At 53.7% G+C, this 27,519-nt stretch overlaps 1 protein-coding gene across 2 annotated transcripts in view; it reads right to left on the bottom strand.

Annotated features, from left to right (window-relative positions):
• VSTM2L (V-set and transmembrane domain containing 2 like) overlaps positions 1 to 26,794 on the bottom strand; it is a 44,325-nt gene extending 17,531 nt beyond the window's left edge. Inside the window, exon 1 of one of the 2 annotated variants that reach the window (XM_012455041.2) lies at positions 26,451 to 26,794. In XM_012455041.2, the coding sequence (XP_012310464.1) occupies positions 26,451 to 26,571 (121 nt within the window). In that variant the 5' untranslated portion in view covers positions 26,572 to 26,794. Of the gene's footprint in view, positions 1 to 15,197; positions 15,901 to 26,450 lie in introns of those variants that run through there. The other variant, XM_064382179.1, reaches the window with a different exon arrangement.
• Between the last annotated feature and the right edge of the window lie 725 nt (positions 26,795 to 27,519).

The following is a 27,519-nucleotide window of genomic DNA, read 5'->3' as shown; positions in this document are numbered from 1 at the left end:
CACCCTTTCCTCAGATTCCCCCGGAGCAGCCATCCCCCACATGACTGCCTCCCTCCCCTGCCGCAGGACCCTGTTCCAAGGCCGCCTCCTCAGGGAGGCCTGCCCTGACCACCTCATTTAAACCCAGCACTTCACCCTTCCCTCCAATGCCACCAGCACTGGCCAATAGGACTTTCTGCCATGAGGAGGGTGTTCTGTACCTCAGCCACTACCGTAGCCAGCAGTCACCTGTGTCTGCTGAGCACTTGAAATGTGACTGAGGACCTGAATTTCAAATTTTATTTAATTTTAACTCATTTAAACATAAATGTGAATAGCCGCTTGTAATGGCTACTGTGTTGGACAGCGCAGCTAATATGCCTATTTCGTGTATGTTTATTGTCAGCCTTCCCTCCCTGCTGCTAGAGCAGTGCCTGGCACATAGCAGGTGCTCAATAAATACATTTTATTATTTTTTTTGAGGCAGGGTCTCGCTCTGTTGTCCAGGTTGGAGTGCAGTGGTGTGTTCAAAGCTTGCTGCGGCCTTGACCTCCTGGGCACAAGCAATCCTCTCGCCTCAGCCCCCTGAGAAGTTGGAACTACAGGCTCGAGCCACCACACCCAACTAGTTTTTATAATTTTTTTTTTTTTGAGCCAGAGTCTCACTTTGTCACCAAGCTGGAGTGCAGTGGTGTGATCTCAGCTCACTGCAACCTCCGCCTCCTGGGTTCAAGCGATTCTCCTGACTCAGCCTCCTGAGTAGCTGGGACTACAGGAGCGCGCCACCTCGCCCAGCTAATTTTTGTATTTTTTGTAGAGATGGGGTTCCACCATGGTGGCCAGGATGGTCTCAATCTCTTGACTTCATGATCTGCCTGCCTTGGCCTCCCAAAGTGCTGGGATTATAGGTATGAGCCACCATGCCTGGCCAATACACGCTTTTTGAATGAATGAATGAATAAACAGCCTTGGCTGGGCAGTGGTGGAGCAGGGTCCAGAGCAAGGGGGACCCTGCCCTGAGAGTCCTGGGCCAGGTCTTGCCCTCAGAGTCTTCCCTGACTCCCAATTGCCACCTTGAGCGGAGCACAAGGAGATGGTGGGGAGCCTGCATGGGAAGGGGACAAGAGGGGATCCTCTTGTGGGTTGCTGGTCCCTCGCCCAGGATGGCGGATTCTGCCTCGATTCATGTACCTCCAGCCCAGCACCAGGGCACCAGGGGCCTTTGCCAACAGGAGGAGAGGGGTGAGGACCTTGGATGGGTCTGGGATGACCACCAGTGTGACCCTGGTTGGCCAAAAGACAGTGGAGGGACATGGCTGTGGCTTCTCCAGTTGCCACTGCCTGAGCCACGGACATCAGAAAGTGCCTCCACTGCCCCTCTTCCAGTGGGGAGATGGCTCCAGAGCTAGCAGGGAACTTGCTCGATGCAGAACACAGAGCAAGAAAGGCTGAAGCCAGCCCTCGGACCCAGCTGGTGCGACTCGGCCACTGCACGCCGCCTCCTCCCAGACACAGGTGAGGCGGGAACCATGTGCGGTGGACAGGGGCATGGGAGACAAGAGAGTGGGTCTCATGAATGGGAGGAGAACAGAGCGCGCTGCCCTTGGGCGGAGGCTCCACTGGGGTCTCCTCGGGAAGGGCCAGGCCTCCAATTCATCTCCACTCAGCTTCCCCCTGCCCACACCCCCCCCCAACAACTAACAGAAAACCGTGACCCTGGGCTACCAGCTCTTCATACTGATGCAGAAAGCAAGGCTCAGAGAGGGCGGGGTCTAATCTCGGGTAACTCAGCAGCTGAGGTTCAGCCAGGAGAGACACTCTCACCCCAAAACAGACACCTCCTGGGGTGGGCAGCCTGGGGTGGGCAGGAGCGCAGTGGAGAACCCTGCCACATGGCACCTCTACACCAGGACCCCAGTAGTGGCCATCTAGGGCCTTGCTGTCCAACAGAAAGAGTGCAAGCCACATTGCAAGGTGCACATGGAATACTCCATCTTCCGGGAGCCACATGAAAAAAAAAGTAAAAAAAAACAACACGTGAAATTAATTAATTTTAATAATATATTGTATTTAAGCCAAGATATCAAAAAATATTACTTCACCACGTAATGAAAATTAGTAATGAAGCTGGGCATGGGGCTGGTGCCTGTAATCCCAGGATGTTGGGAGGCCCAGGCGGGTGGATCACCTGAGGTCGGGAGTTCGAGACCAGCCTGGCAAACATGGTGAAACCCCGTCTCTACTAAGGTAAAGGGCACCTGTAGTCTCAGCTACTTGGGAGACTGAGGCAAGAGAATCGCTTGAATCTGGGAGGCAGAGGTTGCAGTGAGCTGAGATTGTGCCATTGCACTCCAGCCTGGGCAATAAGAGTGAAATTCTGTCGCCAAAAAAAAAAAAAAAAAAGGCTCAGTCCCAAATGGCCAACCTTGCAGAGTCCTAAGGGGCAGGATGGGGAGTCTGTTTCATTCTGAGTGCAAAGCCATGGTCAAGCCACCATGACCAATTAGTTTATTTATTTATTTATTTGAGACGGAGTCTCTCTGTTGCCAGGCTGGAGTGCAATGGCACGATCTTGGCTCACTGCAACCTCTGCCTCCCAGGTTCAAGCAATTCTCCTGCCTCAGCCTCCTGAGCTGGGACTACAGGTGTGTGTATAAGCACAGTGAAGGCATTTTACGCAGCTGGAGGCAATCAGGAAAGGCTTCCTGGAGGAGGTGTTGCCCCCGCCTTAGCCCCAGTGGGCCCAGTAATGGAGCCGGGAGCAGGGAGGGGCTTCAGGTGGGAGGACAGGGAAAGAAGCAGGCTCAAGGCCTCATGGGAGCCAAGTGAGTTAGCTGTGGGTGCGGCCACCCACTCTCCCACCCCACAGCGGGGCTGTGGTCCCAGGGCCTATCTGATTCCCAGAGCTGGCCAGAAGCTGCCTACAGAGGGTAAACTGGGGGAGGCCCACTCAGAGACCCTTTGACTCCAACCTCGTTAGTGAAGGGAGCAGTGTGTCCACAGGACAAGTGGGAAAACCAAGGCTCTGGGCATCTGACGACGAATCTGGTCCTCCCTGTTCACAGTTAGCAGCACCAAGGCCTGCCCTGGTACCCAACCCAAGCTGTTCCAGAGGGAGAAGCCTGCTGTGGATGCAGGTAAGTGCCTGGAGCATTGGACTGGGAGCCAGGGGTGGAGGATGGAGCCTTTTTCTGCCAACAGACTTGCTGTGTGACCTCCAGAGACTCTCCCTTCTCTGAGCCTCTGCTCCTCTGTATGATTCTGGTTAGCCCTGATGGTCCTGAGAGCCCCACCAGCTCAGATCATCAGAAGGAGAAAGTGATAGATGTCCTAAGGGCAGAGCCTTGGGCGTTGAGAAGGGAAGGGTCACTTCCATTCGGAGGAGGAGGGGAATCTGGGAAGGCTTCAGAGAAGAGGTGGCACCTAAGCCAGGCCTTGAAGGATGGGTGGATACTGACAAGCAGAGGCACGCCTGAAAGTGTCAGGTAGCAGGAACCCTGGAGCAAAGGTAGAGGGGCAGGAAAGAAAGCTTCATTTAAGAACATCCATTTCCTAAAAAAAAAAAAAAAAAAAAAAAAAGGCTGGGCATGGCTATACCTGTAATCTAAGCACTTTGGAGGCCAAGGCGGGCGAATCACCTGAGGCCTGAGGTTGGGAGTTCAAGATCAGCCTGACCAACATGGTGAAACCCTGTCTTTAAAAGAAAGAAAAAAGAAAAAAGAAAAAAACCCCAAAAACATCCATTTCCTTTCCTGAGCATCTACTGTGTGCCTAACACCACACAGACACTGTCTCTAACACTCTCCGCTCCCACTTGACGGATTAGGAAAGTGAGGCTGAGAAAAGTAACATGATTTGCCCAAGATTCACACAGAGCTGGATTTAGATGTTGGTCTGACTGGCAGTTGTGATCAAGATCTATGCGTCTGTCAGCCCCACCCAGGGTTTGGTTTGAGTTATTAGGTAAAATGCAGCCGCTAGGCTCCACACTTCCACATCCCACTTGCACACCTCCAGAGATGGGGAGCTCAGTTCCTCTTAGTCCCACTAAAAGCAGGCAGCTCAATCAGCAACAGGGTCTTCCTCCCGCTCCTAACTCTGTGAGTGAGGACACTGTACCAGCACCAGAAACTGGAAGGTGATTGACGTGTATTTTGCTGCTGCTGCTGCTGCTGATGATGATGTAATGATAATATCTAAGTATGTAGATTACTTGTTTTGTGCCAGGCACTGTGCCAAGCTCTTTGTTGTATTTATTTATTTATTGATACTTGCTCTTGTCACCCAGGCTGGAGTGCAGTGGTGCAATCTCGGCTCACTGCAACCTCTGCCTCCCAGGTTCCAGTGACTCTCCTGCCTCAGCCTCCTGAGTAGCTGGGATTACACACACCGGGCACTGCACAGCTAATTTTTGTATTTTTAGTAGAGACAGGGTTTTGCCATGTTGGGCAGGCTGGTCTCGAACTCCTGACCTCAGGTGATCTGCCTACCTCGGCCTCCCGAAGTACTGGGATTAGAGGTGTGAGCCACTGCACTTGGCATGTTTATTTATTTTTTGAGACAGGGCCTCAGTCTGTCATCCAGGCTGGAGTGTGGTGGCATGAATGCAGCAGTGAGCTGAACATAGCTCATTGCAGCCATGAACTCCTGTGCTCAAGTGATCCCTTGTTTCCGCCTCCCAAGTAGCTGGGACAACAGGTGCATGCCACTACAACAAACTAATTTTTAAAATTTTTGTAGAGACAGGGTCTCGCTATGTTGCCCAGGCTTGTCTCAAACTCCTGGGCTCAAGCAATCCTTCTGACTCAGCCTCCCAAAGCACTGGAATTACAGGCGTGAGCCACCGCACCCAGGTGCAAGGCCTTTATATACATTTTCTCATGTTCCCACCATGATGCTATGGAGTGGGATTATCTCCATTTTCTTTCTTTCTTTCTTTCTTTCTTTCTTTCTTTCTTTCTTTCTTTCTTTCTTTCTTTCTTTCTTTTTTAAGATGGAGTCTCGCTCTGTCACCAGGCTGGAGTGTAAAGGCGCGATCTCGGCTCACTGCAACCTCCGTCTCCCAGGTTCAAGCAATTCTCCTCCCAAGTAGCTGGGATTACAGGTGAGTGCTACCACGCCCAGCTAATTATTTGTATTTTTAGTAGAGACAGGGTTTCAGCATATTGGCCAGGCTGGTCTCGAACTCCCAACCTTGTGATCTGCCCACCTCAGCCTCCCAAAGTGCTAGGATTACAGGCATGAGCCACAGCCTCTGGTCTATTATGCCTATTTTCAGATGGGGAGGCTAAACTCAGAGAGGTTCAGTGACTTGCCCAAGGCCACAGGCTGAGTAAATGGTTAAACTGAACCCAGTTCTAGAGGGCCTAAGTGGAAGCCTGTAACCCCGTCCCCTATCCGTACTCTTTCCCTCCAGCTACCCAGAGCCTGATCCCCTTGTGAGCGTCACTGCTGAGTCTGAGACATTGAATCCATTTCTCCTTTTTTTTTTTTTTTAAAATGGTGTTTCACCATGATGGCCAGACTGGTCTTGAACTCCTGACCTCAGGTGATCCACCCACCTCAGCCTCCCAAAGTGCTAGGATTACAGGCGTGAACCACCGCGCCCAGCCCATCTCTCCTCTTTGACTTGCCCTGTCCCTGAGCCCCGCTCCCTCCTCAGGAAACTCCTTGCAGCCAGTCCCCAGGGAGGCAGGTATAGCGATAGATTTGTGAGAAGGATGCAATTGTCTTCTCCAGCCTCAGGGCCTGAGCTGTGCTGGGCTTGCTGGGAAGACAATTAAAACTGGTGTCCACAAATTAGGATTCTGCAGGGGAAGGAGAACGGGACTTGATTGAATGCAACATCTTCTTTCTTTCTGCTTTTAATTGGGGGAGCAATGTATTAATTAACCCCAGGCCTGGTTATCGTGGCATCAGCCGCAGGAAATGGCTCTGTGGCTCTGGCCGGAATCACTGGATTTGGCTTCTGGGAAAGGCAGGAGATGACCTGGAGGACCTGGCCAGTCCTTTGTGACCAGGGCCCTGGCCTCCTTAACCTCCCAGGCCCTGGTTCAGCATGAACCGCTTAGAGCTTTGCCTTCATGCCTGGGTTCAAATTCGATTTCCCCTATGCCCTAGTTGTGTGACCTGGGCAAACCACTTTGCTTCTCAGAGCCTCAGTTCCTTTATCTGAAAAAAGGGGAGAGTGAGGGACCCGATGAGAGGATTACACAAGACATGTGCCTCGTGGCTGGCACATAGTAGGTGCTCAATAAACAGCACTCCTTTCTCACCTCCTAGCTCAAACATCCCATCATCTCCAGAAAGATGGCTAAAGATCCTTCCTTCTTGCTCTTCAGATTATGCATTGGGTGCATCTGTATTTGACTCACGTGTGGGCCCTGCAATGCCTCACCCATCAGTCCTCCAGCTCTTCTCTGTGCTCATTTGCTGTGGTGCTCCGGGAGCCAGTGGGACTCATGCAAGCCGAAGGGGCTTGTCCAGCACAGGCAGCCCCCAGCTCCCTCCATCTCTGAGCCCAGATTCCCCATCCCAGACCCTCTGGTCCAGCCCCAAGTCTCCTGTCTCCCACTCCATGCCCTTTCAACGTTTAAATCTCTGGTGGGAGGCTGCCTCTTCCAGGAAGCCTGCAGAGATTGGTCCTCAGCACACCCATCAGCCTCTGCCAGAGTGACAGCAGGACTCCCCTTGGGGACTGGTGGCAGGGGCAGCTCTATTCATGAAAACCAAGGGAGATCTGGGGCTAGAGGCACAGTGAACCAACGTGGCCCCACTGGTCAGCCCAGCCCCATCTCTCATTAGATCACACAGCGACACTCCCTACACAAAAACCTCCAGGGGTGAATGGAGGAACACAATCGAGTCCGTCCATGTAATGGAGTAGTATTCAGCCTTAAAAAGGAAGGAAATTCTGGCACATGCCACAACACAGATGAACCTTGAGGATATTGCACTGAGTGAAACGGGTCAGTCACAGAAAGACAAACATGGTGTGATTCAAACTCACAGAAACAGAAAGCAGAATGGGGGTCGTCAGGGGCTGGGGGGCGGGTGGGGGGAGTTGCTACTGAACAGGCACAGAGTTTCTGTTTCGGATGATGGACTGTTTCTGGACTGGATGGTAGCGATGGCTGCACAGCAGTCTGAACGTTCTTGATGCTGCTGAACCATATACTTACAAATGGGGAAAACGGGAAACTGTATGTTATGTATATTTCACCATCATTATGGTAAAGCCTCTGCTGGCTTCCCTGGGCTCACTGCAGCAGTAGATTTACAACAAAATTTCCCTAGAGTGGGTGGATCGCTGGGGCCCAGGAGTTTGAGGCTGCAGTGAGCTATGATCATGCCACTGCACTCCAGCCTGGGCAAGACAGCGAGACCTCATCTAAAAAAGAAAGAAAGAGAGAGAGAAAGAAAACAAAAATCCCCTGGACTTGTTCCCAGAATGTCCCTCCCCACATCCTCAACTCCTTCAAGCCTCGGCTCCAATGTCACCTCCTCACTGAGGCCCTCCCTACTTCCCCTCCCTCTCCCGGTCTCCCTTTTCCCAACTTCATCTTTCTCCTTACCACCCATCACTCTCCTATTCTATTTTTTATTTTATTTACTTTTATTTTTTATTTTTATTTTTGAGACAGTCTCACTCTGTCGCCAGGGCTGGAGTGCAGTGCGCAATCTCAGCTCACTGCAACCTCCGCCTCCTGGATTCAAGGAATTCTCCTGCCTTCGCCTTCCAAGTAGCTGGGATTAGAGGTGTGCGCCAACATGCCCAGCTAATTTTTTTTGTATTTTTAGTAGAGATGGGATTTCACCATGTTGGCCAGGCTGGTCTCCAACTCCTGACCTCGTGATTCACTTGCCTTGGCCTCCCAAAGTGCTGGGATTACAGGCGTGAGCCACTGCGCCCAGCCTATTTTACGTTTATGTATCATCTGTACTCCAACTAGAGTTAAAGATGGAGATTCTAGATAAAGGCAGCAGAGTCTATTCTGTTCACTGCTGTGTCCCGGCAGCCAGAGCAAGGCCATGCACAGGGAACACTCTGCTGTAGTAGCTCTGGTGGCAGGCAGGGAAAGGATCCCATTTTCCCTGCTCTGGGCTGTCTGGGGCCTTGAGGAAGCTCCCGTATTTCGGCCTTATTGGGAAACTACCAGCCCTCAGGGTCAAGGTCAAGCTCCCAGGTTCGGCATCCAAGGTCTGCAGGCTCTGGCTCTGCCTGGACCCCAGCTGCAGCCCCTCCCAGCCACTTACATGTGTCCCCCTAAGGACACAGCCTGAACACTGTCCCTGGAATCCTGACTCACAGGTAGTCCTCTGCCTGGAGGTGCCCTCCCTCCTCAGGAAGCCCTACTCGGTGCCCCCAGTGGCCTCTGAGGCTGCCTCTCCCTGCCCTGGAGTGTGTTACATGACAGATGCTGAGGTGTCTGGGTCTGCTGCAAGCTGAGAGCTCCCCCAGTGCAGGGACCCTGCATTGCCCAGCACAGATCAGGCACAAGGGAGGTGGCTAGGCATGTGCTAAACACATGAGTGAATGAATCAATGAATGACTCAAGTGAGAACGGAAGGTCAGACAAAAGCCCAGAGGACTGAAGTTCTAAGGAAAAAAACCAAGAGGCATAGAGATCATTCATGCATTCATTCATCCAGTTCATTCATTCACTCAACATTTATTGGGTACCTACTCATGCACCATTATTCGTTTGTGCCAGATTGGAGCTTCTTGGGGGACTGTACCCACAGGAGCAGGGATAGGGACAGACATGTGGACAATAGGGACATGTGCTACCAGAGAAGTCCTGAGTGAGGCTCAGCAGGCCAGCCCCCTCCCCACTGCCCCTCCTCCTGGCCCTTGTGACCACTGGCTGCCCAAGGCCAGCCTGGCCCACCTGGCCCAGCCGAGGGGCCACACAGCCAGACTGACAGGCAGGCTGGAGACTCCCCTGAGATGGCCCATAAAGTCATCTTGTGAAATGCAACCAAGAATGAAACAGGGCAATAAATAAAGACTAACAGTGCCAGGAGGGGGTGGCTGCTTCGCCAGTGGCTCCCTCACCCTTGCTGGCTACGGGCCAGCCTAGCAACCCTGTGGCATCATCTTTCCTACTGGAGCCCACGATGCGACAGGAGGGTGATGTGTCTGATCCTATATGATGCTCACAGCCATCCTGCTGGCCAGGGATCATTGTCCCTTTATGACAGGCAGGGAAACTGAGGCTTGGAGACGTGTGTCACAAGGTCACACTACAAGTCAGGACCAGGAGCTGGGATTAGAACCCAGACTTGGGACTCTAGAATTCAAACCCTGCCCTGTTTCTGCTGGCACCATTGTTGCAGTGATGAAGACCAAGTAAGGGACATCCACGGCCGCTGCCCACTTCCATACCTGGCCTTTTCCAGCAGCGTGAGCAAACCGAAGCTCAGAGAACCTGGGAGCCATTGGAGCCAGTCCCCTGCCCCAGGGTTGAAGGAAGGAAGCCCCTCCTCTATGCCAGACATTGTACACAGGACCCCTTTCATCCTCTCAGACTTAATGAGATGGTACTATTATCAGCCCCATTTCACAGAGGGAGTGACAAGGCTCAGAGAGGGAGAGTTGGTGCCTGAGATAACACAGCATCAAGGGACAAAGTTAGATTTCAGCCTGACTTCAAGCTGGCAGCAAAATTTCCCCACCAAAGCCTGAATCTTATCTAAGCCCCATCGTTTTCAGCTAGAAAAAGTGTGATTCTCTGGGGCCATTTCCAGGAAGCCTGCTCTATGCCCAGCTCAGCTGGGTGGCAGGGCCACAGGGGTGTGTGCTCCAGGTTCAGGAAGGCCTCTGGCCATCTTACCTCCCAGCTGGGAGGCCCAATAAGGGCTCTCTGGGGGAAAGGGCTGGAAAGGGAGGATTTAATGAGGTCCCAGACCAACCACCTGTAAATCTCAGCTGGCTTCTAAAATCAGGAGACAAAACCCCCATAAGAAGAAAACCCAGATAAACAGGATGGAAAATCCCTCCAGGAACAGAGAAGACTGGCTGCATCCAGGGTCCCGTCCAGGGCCCTATCCTCCCCAGGGAGGCACCCAAGGGTTCTCTTTGTTTCTTTCTGGGCAGCCCGTGGCCCCTGTCAGGTGCCTGCAGCAGGAGGGATGGAGGTGTGAGTTGATGAAGGTTGTTTCATCTTGGAACAGGCAAGCCAATGCGTATGGGCTTTCTTCCTAAGAAGCGGAAGAGAAGGCATTTTATAAGAAAGCTTAGGGAACTGCAGCCTTGGTGGGCGATGTCTGCCTGGGCATTCACTAGGAGCTGAAGTCGTCCCTCAGAAGGAATAGATCAGCTTTGATGGACCCCCTACCCTAAGCCAGGCCCTGTGCCAGCCTTCCCAGGAGGCCACATATCAAACCCCTGCCCTCAGGGAGCCTGCAGTCCCCAGGAGACACACACATGCCAGACTGTTACAGGAACAATGGCTGGGATTGAACCTGGACTGCCATGTACAGTTGTTCAGAATGTGCACTGCTCATATGGCCACGAATCATAGTGCTGCCCAGGGTTATGCAGGGCAAACTGTATGTTGGAGCTATGGAAGGAGGTGCAGGTTCTGGAAGATCCTGGGAGAAAAATAGGCTCATGTCTGCCTGGAGAGTCAGGGAAGGCTACCAGGAGGAGGGGACATGCTTGGACCTGATGGCTGACTAAGGTTTGCACAGTCAGGGAGGGACTCAGAATGAGAAAGGGCATACCAGAGAGAAGCCTCCCAAGTCCAGCCTTTTAGCCGCCATCGCCATTTCTACAGGATCCGTGTACCACATGCACCGTTATTTACTTAATATTTATTTTCAAAGCATCTTTCCCTTTTTACTTAAATAAATTCAGGTTAAAAGAAGACTTTTATTACCGCCATAAATGAAAAATCAGCATCACTTGCCATAAATAGAGGATAACTGTAAAAATAAACGCTATGAAAACCAAACAGCATTCGTAAATTCTAGCTAAAGAAGCTTGCCTGCTGAAGGCTATGAGCCTCAATCTCTGTTTTTTCTCATTAACAAGGGAGACTGGCAAGGGTTAGGTGTTGAAGTCGGAGCATCACAAAGCAGAGACTCTCTTCTTACTCACAAGGGGCTTGGGACACAGGTCCTGCTCACGTGTGGACACCAGCAGGCACCCAGCACCATCACCAGCCCTGGTTTCTGATGGCCATGACCCAATCCCACAATCCATCACTGGTTCCCATCTCCAAGCCTTGCTCCGGCTGGACCACACACCTGGAAACTTTCCCTGCCACTTCCCTATCCCAATCCTGTCGATTCTTCCAGTGTGGCTCTCGGGACAGCATCCTTGCGTATAGTGAGAACTAACACCCATGTAAGGAATGAAGAGACCCGAATACATACTTGGAGAATGAATGAACAAAGAAATGAATGGATGACTCCTTTATAGTCTGTGCTGCTCAAACCAGAAAAGCAACTTCCTCAGGCACTGACTTCAGTCCAGAAACATGGTTCAAGAACGTTATTTTTGTATTAAAACAAACATGAATATATTATGGAATAGAATATAGAAGTCATACATTTTGAATGAAATAGAAGACATCAAAGAGATGTTGCCCCTTGTGGGAGCTGTTACTCTCCTTCGTGGGCTGCACGCCGTCAAGGGCCTCTTGTCCCATCCATTCCAAAGCCTCTTTCTTCTCTGCAACCTCAGGCTCCGCAGAGCTCAGACTGTGCTCTGCCCACAGGAAGTGCTGGTGTGGCAGTTAACAGGGGAAGGGGCCAGGAGGACGGCCAGGGGCCAGAACGAGGGGAAGCCCAGGATTTACGGTGAGGATGCAAGCCTCAGCTCCCCCGACTTGCTGGGTGGCATTGTAAAAGCTGCTTCACTACTCTGAGCTCTGGCTTCCCACCGTGTCATTGATGACAGGCTTATTTTGAGGATTAAATGCACAAATGCAAGGGAAGAGCCTGTTTCCGTGTGTAGCACCCAGCAGGTCCACAACAGCTGCTGTTCCCTGGTGAAGCCCACTCCTTGCTGAGTCTTAGACACACACAAGCACATTCACCCAGGTGGGTCCTTGCCTGTCCCTGGCTGATGGAGGAGGGGGTGCCCTATCTAGTAAAAATTTAAATAGCTAACATTTTTCAGTCCTTACTACACGCTAAGTGCCTGGGGATACTGGGTCTCTGTTTCCTCATCTGTAAAATGGGGCTAATAATAGCAATGACCTCATAGCATTGTTGTAAGACTTAAATGCATTAAGCACATTTAATATTTATAAGGTAGGCTGCCTGGCACATGCCACAGAAATGTTTCCTATTCATTTATTTTTAATTAAAGTGCAAGTCACATAACATAAAATTAACCACTTTAAAATATATATTTTTAAATTATTATTATTAGTATTATCTTTTATTTTTTTGAGATGAGGTTTTGCTCTTGTCACCCAGACTGGAGTGCAGTGGCATGACCTCGGTTCACCACAACCTCCACCTCCCGGGTTCAAGCGATTCTGCTGCCTTAACCTTCCGTGTAACTGGGATTACAGACATGTGCCACCATGCCGGGCTCATTTTGTATTTTTTGTAGAGATGGGGTTTCACCGTGTTGGGCAGGCTGGACTTAATCTCCTGTCCTCAGGTGATTCACCTGCCTTAGCCTCCCAAAGTGCTGGGATTACAGGTGTGAGCCACTATGCCTGGCCTATTATTTTGAGATGCGGTCTCACTCGGTCCCCGAGGCTGGAGTGCAGTGGCAGGATTTTGGCTCACTGTAACCTTGGCCTCCCAGTTTGAAGCGATTCTTGTGCCTCAGCCTCCCAAGTAGCTGGGACCACAGGCGTGCGCCACCACGCCTGGCTAATTTTTGTATTTTCAGTAGAGACGGGGTTTGCCATGATGGCCAGGCTGGTCTGGAACCCCTGGCCTTGAGTGGTCCGCCCGCCTCAGCCTCCCACAGTGCTGGGATTACAGGTGTGAGCCACCGCACCTGGTCAAAATGAACCATTTTAAAGTGAACAATTGAGTAGCATTTAGTGCATCCACAATGTGGTGTAACTAGTCCCAAATACTGTCTCCCCTCAAAAGGAAACTCCTCACTCCCCACTTCCCCCCAACCCCGGCAAGCTCAAAGCTGCATTCCCACATTTGCCTATTCTGGATATTTCATGTAAACTGTGGTCTTTTGTGACTGGCTTCCTTCATTTAGCAGAGTTTTTGAGGTTCATCTGCCATTGTGGCACATATCTGTAATTTATTACTTTTTATAGAGGTGTTTCTTTAATACAATGAAATATCTTACCTAATCCCCAAATCAACCTGGAAAGTGGCCACTATCATTGTCCTCTTCTAACAGATGGGGAAACTGAGGCACAGAGAGGGTGGGGACTTGCCTAGGTCCCCTGCCAGGCCCCCCTGACATAGCCGGGCAGGAAGTGCTGGAGCCGGCAGCTGGAAGCAGGGCGCCTCCCAAGGCCACCAGCACATATCGAGGGAGACAGCAGTGGAATTACAAATCGAGGGAGATTTAAGGAGAACTAAAATATTCTGGCACTTGCAGGATTGTGGGAGTTGAGCAGGTTTCCCCAGTGGAATTCCCGCCTTCTCTTCCCAGATGTCTGGGCCACAGGGAGTGAGAGGCACAGGGAGTGAGAGCGGGTGGGAGGGAGAGAGGCAAGCGTGGGAGTGTGCGGGAAGCCAGAGATAGGGCAGGGGCCGGGAGCAGGCACACAGGCGTCCAGACTACTGATACCATTTATCTTCATCCTTGCCAGCACATCTGCAAAGCTAGTGGGGTGAGCACATTGCACTGATGTATAACGAGGCTCAGAGAGGCTGGAGCAGGGCAGGACTTAAGCCTCAGTGTCGGACCCCAAAGCCAAGGCATTGAGCCATCCCTGCTGCCAGGAGGGGCTGAGAGGGAGGAAGCGGGGGAAGCAAAGGAGGCTGCATCAGCCACAGGGATGGGTTTGCCCCAGAAAGGAGCAGCCTCAGAGCCACTGAGAAGGAGAAAGAAGAGTGAGGGCTGTGCGGGGTGCTGAGGGTGGAGCCAGGAGGGCCAGGAACATGAAGGATGGGGCAGAAAGGGAGGCAGAGACCAAGGATGGGGACAGGCGGAGGCAGGCACTCAGGATGTTCCAGAGCAAAGGTTCTGGGGGTGCCCAGTGGGCAGGGTGGCGGTACCCTCTGGCCAGAACCTGGCCTGGGTCAAACCTGACCCCCACCCAGGACCTAGTGCTATGTGCACGAGGGCTATGTGCCCTGCCCCAGCCCCTGCCCCATCCCCTGCCCCTGCCGCCCCTGCCACCCCTGCCAGATCCTGTCTGGGAAATGCAAGGCCGCAGCAGTAAACATGTGGGCTCTGGAGTCAGGCTGACCTGGATTTCAACCCCAACTGCACCTCCTCAAGGTGAGCGAACCTCGGAGCTGCTAGCCTGGTTTCCTCTTCTGTAAAATGGGGACTGTGGGCGGGGCCGCAGTGAGATCGCGCAGGTACACAGCGGGCTTCCGCACAGGTTCGGGCTGCTCTCATGTCACCTCCCCACGTGGTCTGGCTCTAGCTCCTCCCTCTCCAAGGCCCCCTGGCCCCTTGGACTTACCAAACCCAGGGCTATTCTAGAACCAGAGAATCCCTGGCTGAAGGGGTTGGGCCCCACCCCAGGGCCTTTGCACTTACTGTTCCCACGGCCTGGGAGGGAATTTCACAGGCCAAGAGCACAGAACCAGAAGACAGCAGCGCGGGCGGGGGCCTGGGGCTTCCCGCACTAGCTGGAGGGTGTCTGAGGGCCACGGAGAGAGGAGCTGGTGGATCTGGGCCCTGTCCCGGGGCCCTCAGCCGCTGGCAGCCCGCGCCTGCCCCTCCTCCGCTGCCTGCCGGGAGACCGTTAGTGCGGTGTTTCCACTACCCTGCGCTCTGGCCGCCGGGCCTCCATTAGGGACCCTTTCCCGGACTGACGGGCGGCAAACAGCTCCCCAGCGAGCAGGCCCTAATTGCCGCCGCCTCCAACGCCGGAAATGTTTTTTTTTAAACCTCACAAAGCAAAACAGACACCCTGCCGTCAGCATTCCGCCTTCCCCACCTCGGGTGGATGAGAACAGAGCCTGGGGGCCCTGAGGAAGGAGGGGTCAGTCAAGAGCCCACCCCCACCCCAAGAGACACCCTTAAAATGCCGGGCTGGGGGAAACTAGGGCCGGGCTCTGCTCCCTTGCTTTGAACTAGGTGTGGGGCCCCAGCTCACCGCGCCTCTCTGAGCCGCAGTTTTCCCCTCTGGAAGGCGGGCGTGTTGAATGGGAGCCTGGGAGCCCGGACCCGCAACGCGGCTCTCTCAGGTCATGGGCTTCTGGCTTCTCTAAGTGGTCGGTCCACGGAGCACAGGGGAGCCCGGAGCCGGGAGGCGGGAAGAGAGCACGAGGGGCAGAGGGAACAGCCCGGGAGAGAAAAGGTCTGGAGGAGGGAAGGAGCCTGGTGTGTGCAAGGACTAGAAAGGAGGCCAGTGTATACACACACAACACTACACACGCGCATACACACAATACACACACGCATACACACAATACACACACGCATACACACAATACACACTGCACACAGATACACACAGTACACACACACAATAAGTACGCATACACAATACACACACTGCACACACATGCATACACACATACACATACATGGACATATACACCCACACACATGCACACATACATACACACAGACACACACATACATGGACATACACACCCACACACATGCACACACATACATACACATACACTACACACACATACAATACACATGCATACACACACTACACACATACACACAATACACACAATACACACACATACACACAATACACACACATAAACACGAATACACACACATACACACCCACACACATGCACACACATACACACACGTACAATACACATACACACATACACGCAATACACATGCACACAATACACATAATACACACACATACGCACAGATACACATATACAGACACCACACATACACATATACAGACATACACACACATAGATATACACACATACACACATACACCACACATACACACATAGACCTATACATGCACACCACAAAATACATGTATACACATACATGCACACAGCACACATACACATACATGCACACACATACGTATATCACACATAGAGACACACACAGACACCGACACACATAGACACACAGACATGCACGCACAGACACACGCCCAATTCCCTCTTTCTGAGCCCACGTTCCCACCTTCCCTGGATACCTGGCCAGCCCTACATCCCATGAACCACGAGCTCAGCCAGGCTCACACCAAACTCAGCGCCTTCCCGGGAGTGGCCTCTCCTGTCCGTGCACAGCCCCTCCAGCCCCAAGTCCTGCTTCAGCTGCCCCTCTCCACTCACCATGGCCAACCCACCCCAATGCCAACCATGCACCCTCCCCACTCAGAAGGCTCCCAGGGCTGCCCACTTCTCCAGGGGATAAGACCAAACTCCGCAGCCGATTCCTGGAGGTTCCAGCTGCAGCCTGCTTTTCTAAATACATGTGCACGGTTCTCCACAGGAAGCCTCTGCCAGACCCAGGCAGCCAGGCACAGCTCCATGCTGGCCTCTGGAGTCCCCCTCTTTGTCCCAGTGGTCCCTGGATACAGGCCCAGAAGGAGTCTGCCTCCCCCAGGAAGTCTTCCCTGACTGCACCAGGCATAGTGACCTCCTTCTAGAGACCTCCCTCTCTTGGCCCACCTGCCTAAGGCCGGCTCCCTGGGCTCCAGTTTCTGTTTTCCAGTCCCCCATGATCTCTTCCCAACCCCACATCTCCGAGTATGCTCACCAAAGACAGAAAAAGTGAATGAAGTTTGCTCACCCCAGCTAGCGTGAGAGGACTGCAGGGAGAGAGAAAGGATGCCAGGGTCCAAGCCTGGCCCTGCCACAGACTTGTCCCATGTCCCAAGGCCAGCCCTGACTGCTCTGGGCCTCAGTTTCCTCATCCGCGAAATGAAGGCTGTTTCTGCTTGGGGTCAGAGACAGGCTTTGGGGGACCCCAAAAAACCCTTTGAAGCTTGTGGGCAAAACTCTGTGGCATTTTTTGAGGAAACGATCGATAGTTTTCATGAGCTTCTCAAGAGGAGTGTGACTTCCAAACAAATTAGGAACCACCAGTGTAGACAAGCGTCCATATTTCCTCCAGCTTTGCCATTTGGTCATTCATTCCTTCATTCATTCACCTGACACTTACGGAGTGCCTGCTCTGTGTGGGTGTCACCATGATATACAGAATATATGTAGGTGTAATCCTGACATGTCATCAAAGAGAGATGTGTGTGTGTGTCAGAGAGAAAGGAAGGAACGGGTGGGAGCGGTGAGAAGAGAGGGCGGGATGGATCCAATGGACACAGAAAGGAACAAAGAGAGAGGGAAAGAGATAGGAAAAGAGATAGAGCAAGATCAGAGAGACCCAGAGAGAGAGAGGGAGAGAGAAAGAGAGAGACCCAGAGACAGCAGCAGACCAGGAGAGAGAGATGCAGAGAGTGAGGGCTGGCAGAGAGCACTTCCCAGGCATAGGTGGGCACTGCTGCTGCCCCGCTCGCTGGTAGCTCTGAGCAAGGCCCCTCTCCCGGCTCTGACTCCTGCTGTAACCTTCCAGATGCTCTCATACCCTCCGTGTCTCACCTCCAAGGGCACCAGTGTGCAGGGGCCAGGGAAGGCTGGTACTGAGGCAAACAGGCACAGGGCAGAGGGCAGCAGCCCAGTCCTGACCTGCCCCCAGGCTCCCCTTCAGCTTGCACTCCCCTCCAACCCACAGACAGTCACCCACACACACACTCTCCCTACACACACAGCCAGACAAAAACACCACTCCCTGCACTAGAAACTCCAGGCAGGAACACACAGGGTTCCACGCATGCCCCCAGGGTCCCACTACTTCCCACTGACAGCGCTAGACTCAGACACAGGAGCCCAGACTTTTGGAGCCATGGGCTTGTAGCCAGAACAGGGCATTCTCAGCATTTTGGCATCAATGGCCCCTGTGAGAATCCAACCAAGCCAGGAGCGCTGCTCCGGAACAAAGCACCTGCCCACACACCCAGCTCAGCAGCTGGGAACAGGACAGATGGGCAGGTTACGAACTCTGGCTCTGTCATCCCACAAGCTGGGCTCAAGCCCAGCTTTGCCGTTCAGCATCTGTGTGTCCTCAGGCAAGTCACACCAAGCCTGCCTCAGTGTCCTCCTCTGTAAAATGGGCGTGCCCACCTCCTAGCATGGTGAGGAGTAACTGAGGGGAGGCAGGGGAAGTGATGGAAACAGAGAGTGCTTGGTGAATGGTGGCTGCCACAGATGCCTGCAGGCCACTGAGAGTTAGGGTGCTGATGGAATCCTACCACTCCCACCAACTCCATCCTCGCCCACACACACACATGCATACATACACACACACACGTGCACGTGCACACACACATATGCACATACATGCTGCTTGACAAATAATGTGATTTCTAAGTATACAGATGGAAGCATTCTACAGGCTTGGAGCTCAGGCAAACTCATCATTGTTCAGTGGGGAAACTGAGGCCTAGAGAGGGGCAGGGACATGCCAAGTCACCCAGCAAGGCAGACACAGGGTGGGGGAGAGAAGAGCATGGTAGACAAAAAGCCAGCATCCGCCAGCCCCTCTCCTTACTCTGGCACTTTAAGAGCTGAAGTGAAGTCACCGAAGAGTCACTGTCCCCACACCTCAACACAGGGGACAGAGAAGGCCTCATCCTGGCCATGACCCCTGGATGGGGCCGGGGCATCCCCGGCTTTGGGAGCTCCACTCACATGGGCCCTTGTGCCAGCACCATTACTAAATTGCTGTGTGACACAGCTTTAGCAGCTGCACACTGTGTTCCGGCTGCTCTGCCTACTTCAACAGTCTTTGCTCCTTTGGGAAATAAGGTAGAAATCTCCTCACTAATATCCCCAGCTAATAACGGGTTGGGCTCAGCTTGCATACCTCTTGTGACAGGGAGCTCACTACTGGGTACCCTCACTACCCCGCAGGTGACTGCCCTTCTCTGTGTTTAACATCATCCCAGCCTCTTAAATCTTATCACAATACGTATATATTCTTTTTTTTCCTTCTTTTTTTTTTTTTGGAGACAGGGTCTCACTCTGTCACCCAGGCTGGAGTGCAGTGGTGCAATCACAGCTCACTGCAGCCTTGAACTCTTGGGCTCAAGTGATCCTTCCGCCCAGCCTCCCAGGTAGCTGGGACTACAGGTACGAGCCACTACACCTGGCTAATATTTTGTACTTTTTTGTTTTAGAGACAGGGTCTTCCTATGTTGTCCAGGCTGGTCTCTGACTCCTAGGTTCAAACGACCCTCCCGCCCCAGCCTCCTGAGTCACCAGAATTAGAGGCATGAGCCACCATGCCCAGCTCTACACTTATCTATTCTTTACACGTTCAGGTTTCTGTCTCCCCCGCTAGACTAAGGATTCTAGGAGAGCAAGAACCTTGACTGTCTTCTTCACTGGTAAGTCTCCAGTGGCTAAAACAGCCTGGCACATGATGGGTGCCAGTTGATATCTGTAGAATGAATGAAAGAATGAATAAACGACCAAGCTTCCCACACATGGCAGCAGCCCCATGAGGCCAGTAGCTCCCAGTATGAAGAGTACGGAGCATGCAGTGTCATGGGGCAGCCCGTCTGACGCCCCCAGGTCACGCCCCCAGGCATTTCCGAACCGTGGATCCCCACGGACATGCCCACTCGCCGCCTGCACTATTACGTCCTGAATGTTGTTCTATAAACTAACCCAGTATTTTTTAATACCCCCGTTAGGCTCATCCTAAGCAATCATATCTGTGAAATCACAGTTTTGATGTGCTGGTTATATTTTTTCAGTACACATTAAAATAAATGCATAACTACTAAAATGTAAGAGGTTTCTCTAGGTTCTGCCTAAAATCATCTCTCAGGTAGGACCCAATCTTCTTGTGGGCCCCGGGAGATTTTGAAGAGGGTTGAAACTGGGGGTGGGGGGTGGAGCTGAGTCCCAGAGACTCCCTGACGGCTTCAAGGAAGGGAAGGGAGGCCTGGCTGTGAGAAGCGGACCTGGAGGAGCAGCAGCCCCCTCTCTGCCTCCCCACCCCCACCTCACTTCTCTGGAGCAGTGGGAACCACGGCAGCCAGTTGGGTGGGCTCTGGACCCCAGAACCGGCAGCTAGGAGAAGAGTGGATTTCGTCCCCAGATGGCCCCTGCCTGTTTTTCTGAAGCAAGCGTCTCATGGGGTCGGGGGAGGAGGCCACGGCCGTTGGATCCCCACCATCCTCATGGCTGCAACATCACATTTGAAGGTACCATCATCCTTGCCCACTCCAGGGTGTCCTTGCTCTGTGCTCAGCAGGGATGAGGAGGGGCTCCAATTCTGTGATTTTTTTCCCCTTACAAACATGGAGTCCTTACAAAATTAAAATTATTTGAATGTTTAAAAATATATTGACTCGGAATGAGCAAAGCTTTAAGAATTCAGACCTCATCCCCTGCTTCATCCTCCTCCTCATTCATTCATTCATTCCCCGCCACCTCCCTGGGCCAGGCATTGTCCTGGGTCCCAGGACACAAGGGAATCTGACCCCTGTGTGCCCAGCGGGCCCCAAACTCCTTTCAGGACTGAGAGAGTCTTCCCACAACCCCATCAACAGGCTGGTTTGGTCCCCAAAGTTCAAGGTGATGGCCAAACGCTCTCACAGGGGCACCTGTGCCGCTGTTCGCACTATATACTCTCTCCCCATGCTTTCAAAACTCGAGGGAGGTTGGAGGGTCCTGGGATGGCATTCTGCTGCCAGAGTTGCAGCTTTACCGCTGCTCGCCCTCCTGGGTATGGAATGCGGAGGCCATTGCACTCCTTCCACCCGGAGCCAAACCTCCAGGCCCAGCCCTGCCCTTCCCCGCTGTGTGACCTGGGCCTCTTCCTCCTCTTTCCTAGGACTCCCAGCCCTGGAGCCAGATTCTTCAGCTCAAGTCCAGCCTCAGACATTTGGCAGGTGTGTGACCTTGGGGAAGCTACTTAACCTCCCTGAGTCATTTTCTCCATCTAAACTGTGGGCCCGAGACAGTCCTTCCTTTTGGAGTTCTTGTGAGAATTGATTGAGATGATACCATTCAAGGCCCTGGCATGGCACTCAACACACATTTGCTTCCATATGTTTATCTCTCCTGTTTTTAATTTTTTTTTTTTTTTTTGAGACAGGTCTCACTCTATCACCCAGACTGAAGTACAGTGGCACAATCTCATTCACTGCAATCTCTGTCTCCTGGGCTCAGGCAATCCTCCTGCCTCAGCCTCCTGAGTAGCTGGGACTATAGGTGTGCACCCATGCCTGGCTATTTTTTTGTAGAGATAACTTCTCACTATGTGGTCCAGGCTGGTCTCAAACTCCTGGGCTCAACTCATCTACTCACCTCAGCCTCCCAAAGTGCTGGGATTACAGGCATGAACCACTGCACCCAGCCAATCTCTTCATTTGTACAGAGTTGGATGAGGTGATCCCAAAAGCCAAGAAGTACCCTCCAGGGCAATTTCAGGCAAATTCTCCCTTGCCCCTGAGTCTCCATCTTCCCATCTAAGAGAGAAGCTTGGGGATCATGATCCCAAGGAGCCTCAGTGATTCATTCCAAAAGCTCCATCTCTTGCTCCCACAGCTGGTGGGTCGGAAGAGGCCACTTACCCGACTTCCCTCACCCTGCCCGCTTGTTTTCCACAGGAGACTTTGCCCACCACCCTTGCTGTCGCTGTGACAAGGAGCCGAATTCCCTGCATCCTGCTGGCTGCCTGCGGCTCCTCTTCTTTAGGGAAAAGGCTGTGGGAGCCGCTGATGGGCAAGGTGTCAAAACCAATTGGTGTGAAGGACTTGGGGAAAACCGCTTGTGAGGGCCAATTCCCCACAGGAGGCCGGGAAACCCTCAGCCCAAGGCAGAGTGTTTACAGGCGTAATTGATAGAATAATCACCAACACCCGAGACAAAGACGAACACATTTTTAACATTATAACCTTCGGAAGACAGGACTCAATTTTCTCCATCTTCCAGCCACCAAACTAGCCGGCTTATTGATGGTGAGATACCAACAGTTCAGTAAGGAACGCAAGGAAGCCAGAGTCATTTTTCAGGCACAGGCTGCTTGCCAAATGGCCCAGTGCTCCCTCCTTCCCCTAGCCCCTGCTGGTCCCTCCTGGCAACAGAGAGAATCTCAGGACAGTGAATCACTCAATGGACGAAGCCCCGGGCCAAGCCAGGATCTTTGTCTGCATTGGGGTATATGAATAATTGAAGGTGCAGGCCTAGGAGAGTGTGTGTTTGTGTGTGTGTGTGTGTCTGTGTGTGTGTGGCAGGATGGGGACGGGAGTAGGGTTGTTTGCTGCAGTAAGAGGCTTCTTGGGGCTCCTCTCAGGGACCATCCACCTGCCCGCATCTGGACCTCTCCCTCCCCTGTGAAACCAAACCAAGACAGCTCCTAGCATCAGACAGTTCTGGTCCCTACATCTCCCGTCAGGTATGGGTAAATACTTAAGGTAGTGGCTTCCAAACCCCAGGCTGCATGAGAATCCTCTGGGGAACCTATTAAAATGCAGATTCCACCAGACACGTGGCTCACACCTATAATCCCAGCACTTTGGAAAGCCAAGGAGGGAGGATGGCTTGAGCCCAGGAGTTCGAGACTAGCCTAGGCAATATAGTGAGATCATGTCTCTACAAAAAATCTAAAAATTAGCTGAGGGTGGTAGCATGAGCCTGTAGTCCCAGCTACTCAGAGGCTGAGGTGAAAGGCTCGCTTGAACCCAGGAGGCAGAGGTTGCAGTAAGCTGAGATTGTGCCACTGCACTCGAGCCTGGTCGATAGAGCAAGACCTTGTCTCAAGAGAAATTTAAAAAAATAATAATAAAATGCACATTGCAAGATCTCAACAAATAACCATTCTGGCAGTGGGTTTAGGGGGATCTGCATTGTAACAAATTCCCTGGGGCACTCTGCCATGTGAGGCTTCCTGCGTCCTCTGCAAGCTGGCGGGGGGTCTACAGAGATCCTCACAAAGACCCTGCCTGCGGGATCCCTACCCTGGACAAGATCTGGAAAGATCCTGGGGTCCAGCCCAGCTGCCTGTTTCTAACCTACAGATATCCCCAGCAAGATCCTGCCACCTTTCCGAGTGGCCGGTTCCTCTTGGTGGAACCCACTGCTTTCCTGGTTCACTGAGAAGCTGGAAGGCAGCAAGCTTGAGTCACAGCGACACAAAGGAAGAAGCCATGGCCAAGCCTGCCTCGAGGCTGTCCTGGAGGAGGCAGGCCCAGAACTGCCAGACACACCTTCATTCTAAACACAGCTTTCCAGCTCTCCATACAGACTCAGCACCCTTGGGCAGATCACTGGCCCTCTTCGAGCCTCAGTTTCCTCCTATCTCCAACACCAGCCTTGCATGAATGGTCAGCCTGAGTGAGTTAACACTGGCAAGGGCTTGGCAGCACAGGGCATACAGTAGGCATTTTGTCGATGTTTGCACCTTTTCCTCCCATCCCTGCTGTGCCCATGGCAATGAGTTAACATTTTCTGATAAGAAAAAATCAAAGTCACTCCAGTTTATTGAGCACCTACTAGGTGCAGATACTGACCATCACCGCCCCACCTCCCAATGCCTGATGCCTCCTTGAGAGACATGCTCGCCATTCATTCCTCACACCTCTAAAAAGCCCTCTTCCAAGTGGGTTGAGTGGAGGTGGGAGGGAGATGGGAAGCAAAACAGATGTCCTTTCTGACCAGTCTGACTGCAGGCTCTCTTTGTGACAAGCTCCAGGGCAGGCAAGTGGAAGGCAGGAGCCCAGTGGCCAGGCTGGGGTCAGATGGAGCTGGAGGGTGAGCAGCCACCAAGCACTTGGGGTCAACTTGCCCCTCCCCAGGATCCCCTGCTTCCAGTCCCCACCCCCCACCCCCAGACACAGACACCTTCCCAACTGGGGCACATTTCCTGAATCAGCTGAGGACACACGGAGCCCAGGAATAATGAAACGATCAGGCTCCAATCTGCTAAACAGCAATTTCTGAGCTTTTTCAGCACACACAGCTTTTATCAAATTGGTATTCTCCTCCTGAACACAAATGGCTTATTAGACATGACCCACTTATTCGCCGCGTCTCACTATCATTAATAACAGTTTCTTTTTGTGATTAAGTGAGTGGCTCCAAACCCTTCCTGTGGTGGCAGGCGCTTGGCCCGGCAGAGGGGCAGCTGTGGGGGCTCCTCGGCAGCCAATACTTGGTGACTCTGAACCTAGCAATGTCGGGAGAAGGCAGCCTGGCTCCTGCAAAGCAGCCCGGCCTCCTTGTTTCTTTAGGGACACAGGGAGACCCAGAGGGGTGGCTCACTTGCCCAGAGGCACATGGGAGATTCAGGAGAGAAGCCAGGTTCTCCAGCAGCCAGGGGTGCCTCCTTCTCATCTAGCCCCTGCCCTGGGCCTTAGCTTGACCCTCCAGGGTGCAGAGGGGAGATTACAGCTGGTTGGGCAGAGCTGTGCCCTCTCAGCTTACCTGGCACCAGAGGGCAGGTAGAGACTGTCACACAGACGGCAGACAGACCCTGCTTCTCTATGGGGGGCCACCGTGGGGCCTCAGGAATGACAAAGTGGCACCTAATTCCCGGGGTCTGGTGCTCTAGGGACAGAATGACCATCAGCCTCAGAGTCCCATTCCTTGTAACCCTCAGGACTGCAAACTCGGGGAAGGCCTTCCATGGAAACCCCTCCTGGTGTAAGTTCCAATCGTGCCAAGGAACTGAGTGGAGCAAGGAGGGGAGGGGTGGGGAGGGAGGAATTCCCAGTTTCCCTTGAATGGGAGGGAATCTGACAGGGAGATAAATGTCCTGGAAAAAAAGTGCTGTCTTTGCCTGACAGACCCTGGGGCCTGTCCTGGTTCACTCACTCTCTTACTGTGTGACCTTGGGCAACTTCCTTCACCTCTCTGAGCCTTGGTTTCCCTATCTGTAAGTTGAGGATCAAAAGAACCCTTTCCTTATTCACCACAGCTCTAGCCAGGTCGGTAGAAATTAGGTGAGGGGTGTGAAGGGTACATAAATGACGCACACAGCGGTTACTACCAAACACGGTGAGGCAGAAGAGGGCAGGGAGTCATGGCTCCCAAAAAGCAGAGACCCTGAGGATGGCTTTAAGCCCCCCTCTCCACTAGAGCAATCCCACTCATGCGCCACACCCAGCAAAGGCTTCCCTGATTATCTACCCCCCTTACCCCTCACTCATTCCCATCAGAATAAATCATCCAATTCTCTGGCCTTTGCGCAAACCTCCCCGAAGCCCTGGGCCCACAGTGCCCAGCACTGGGGCAGCAGCCTCCCCCACAAAGCTGGGAGCCCGTCTAGGGCTCGAGCCCCTATCCCAGAGCCAGGCTCACAGGGGCCAGGGGAGCCCCCACAGCTGCCAGGCTCATGCAGTCCAACTCTGCTGCCAACTTGGGCTCCTTCGGGACTAGCAGGAGCTTCTGACACTCAGCCAGCCAGTGCTGGGAATGTTTGTCTGCTCCCTGGCTCCCACAGCGGCTGGAGTTGAGAATTCCCACATTTCAGTCCTCTGGGGCTGAGTATGAGGATAGGGGGTACCCTATGGAAGGATGGCAGCGGTTCCCTGCTCACCCCAAGAGGCAGACAGAAGCACTCGGCATTCCACTCCCACTCCCATGCCTCGGGCTACAAGCAGCAACCCCAACTACTCCGTTGTCTCTGAGGGCTTCCACCAAGGGACACCTGCCCAACAGGGAGACTTCGGCCCAGGCAACCAGTTCTGAAGAAACAGGGTCTTCTGCCCCCCAGGACCTGCCAGTGGTATAAGGAGCGGGTGTGGAGAGGGAGGGGACAAGGGCCTCTGCAGGGTTAAATCCATAGAGAGTAAAGGCAGATGGGCAGAGAGAAGTGGGTGAGCAAAGTGTGTTCATTGTGTGTGTGTGTCTGTGTGTGCGCGCGCACCAGTGTCTGTCTGCAGGTGGGCAGGCAAGAGTTGTGGCAAAGCGTGTGCGCCAGCTGGCAGAGTGAGCCCACCGGCGCAGTGCCTGATGTGCGTGTATAGTGGGCATAAGTGTAAGGGCTTGCAGTGAGGAGGGGGACCTGAGGAGCGTGTGGAGATGTGCAGGGTAGGAGTTGTGAGTGTGAGAAAGCAGCGACTGTGTCTGTGTGTCCACGGCGGTGCATATCGGTGTGGCCATGGAGGTGTGCGTATCCGTGCGAGTGTGGGGCAGGAGGTTCGGGGGTGCGCCCCCTCCTCCACAGAGCCGGCTGGGGTGCCAGGGCGGGTCCACCGTGCCGGCAGGGGGCGTCCCGGGATTCCCGCCACTACCGACGCCGGTTCGAGCCCTGGGGCGGCCAAGTTGGAGTGGCGCGGCCCGGGGTGGGGTTTGGTGGGGAAGTCCGCGAGGGAGGAGACCGAACTCACCGTGGCCGGAGACATGGTTGTCCCAGGGCGCGTGGCCGGCGGGCCGCGTGGCGCCGCCGAGTTGCAGGAAAAGTGCCAGGTAGTGGAGGGCGCCCAGCGCCACGGCAAGCGGGGCCCCCATGCTGAGCGCTCGGGCCGGGGGCGCCGCCGCCTCACATCGGGGCCCCAGAGACCGCAGACCCCGTGCCCGCCGTCCTCTGCCCTACGCGGCCTGGCTCCCCGGCTCCGGCCGCTGCCCCTCGCCCGCTGTCCCCGGCCCCGCCTGGCTCCCAGCCCTCGCCTGGCTCCGGCCCAGCCCCGGCTGCGGGGAGCGAGCGCACGCTCAGCCGGCCGCCTCCGACTGCGGGACTCTTCCCTTCCGCGGAAGGCCACGCCGCGCCGCCGCCGAACCCTCCTTCCTCCTCCCGCCTCCCTCCTCCCTTCCCTCCTCCCCTCCCTCCTCCCGCCTGGAGCAGGCGGCGGAGGGATCTGCTGCTTGATTTATCATCAAAGTTTTGCCCAGGCTGGGATTTTTAAAGCGGTACCCGCAACTTTCCCCTGCCCGAGAGCGGGGGCGGGGCCGGGATGGGGCGGAGAGAGCCACCCCAGGGACGCTGTTCCCGCAAAGCACGACCCAACGGGCTTCAGCCACAGACACACCGTCCAGCGGGGAGAGGGAGAAAAGCCAGGGCAGCCGCCACCAGCCAGCGCGCTCAGAGGATCCTAACTTTACCGGCAGGGCGGGGCCGGGGTTGGGGGCCAGTGGGCTGGGGGTGAGGGCGAGGTCGGGAGGGAGCCTGTGCTGAGACACAGGGGACCTGGTGATAGCTCTGCCACCGCCCTTGGCTCGCTGTGTGATCGCATTCGGGTGTCTACCCCTCTCTGAGCCTCGAGGTCTTCATCTGAGAAAGCGGGATAATAGCTGTCTGCGGGTGTCCTGGTGAGGATTTGCGGAATCGTGCATGCAAAGCACTTAGCATAATGCCGCAGGCGTGGTAGGAGCTCAGTAGTGATTACTGTCGGTGTTCCCTTCTCTGGGACTCAGTTTTCGATGCTTTGTAATGGGAGTGAGGCAGGCCAGTTTGCTGCA

This window comes from Aotus nancymaae, unplaced genomic scaffold (assembly GCF_030222135.1).
Source record: "Aotus nancymaae isolate 86718 unplaced genomic scaffold, 86718_ANA_hifiasm-v0.15.2.pri h1tg000029l, whole genome shotgun sequence".
Taxonomy (NCBI): domain Eukaryota; kingdom Metazoa; phylum Chordata; class Mammalia; order Primates; family Aotidae; genus Aotus; species Aotus nancymaae.
The sequence above is the reverse complement of the archived record's forward strand: the minus strand, read 5'-3'. Positions and strand labels throughout refer to the sequence as shown.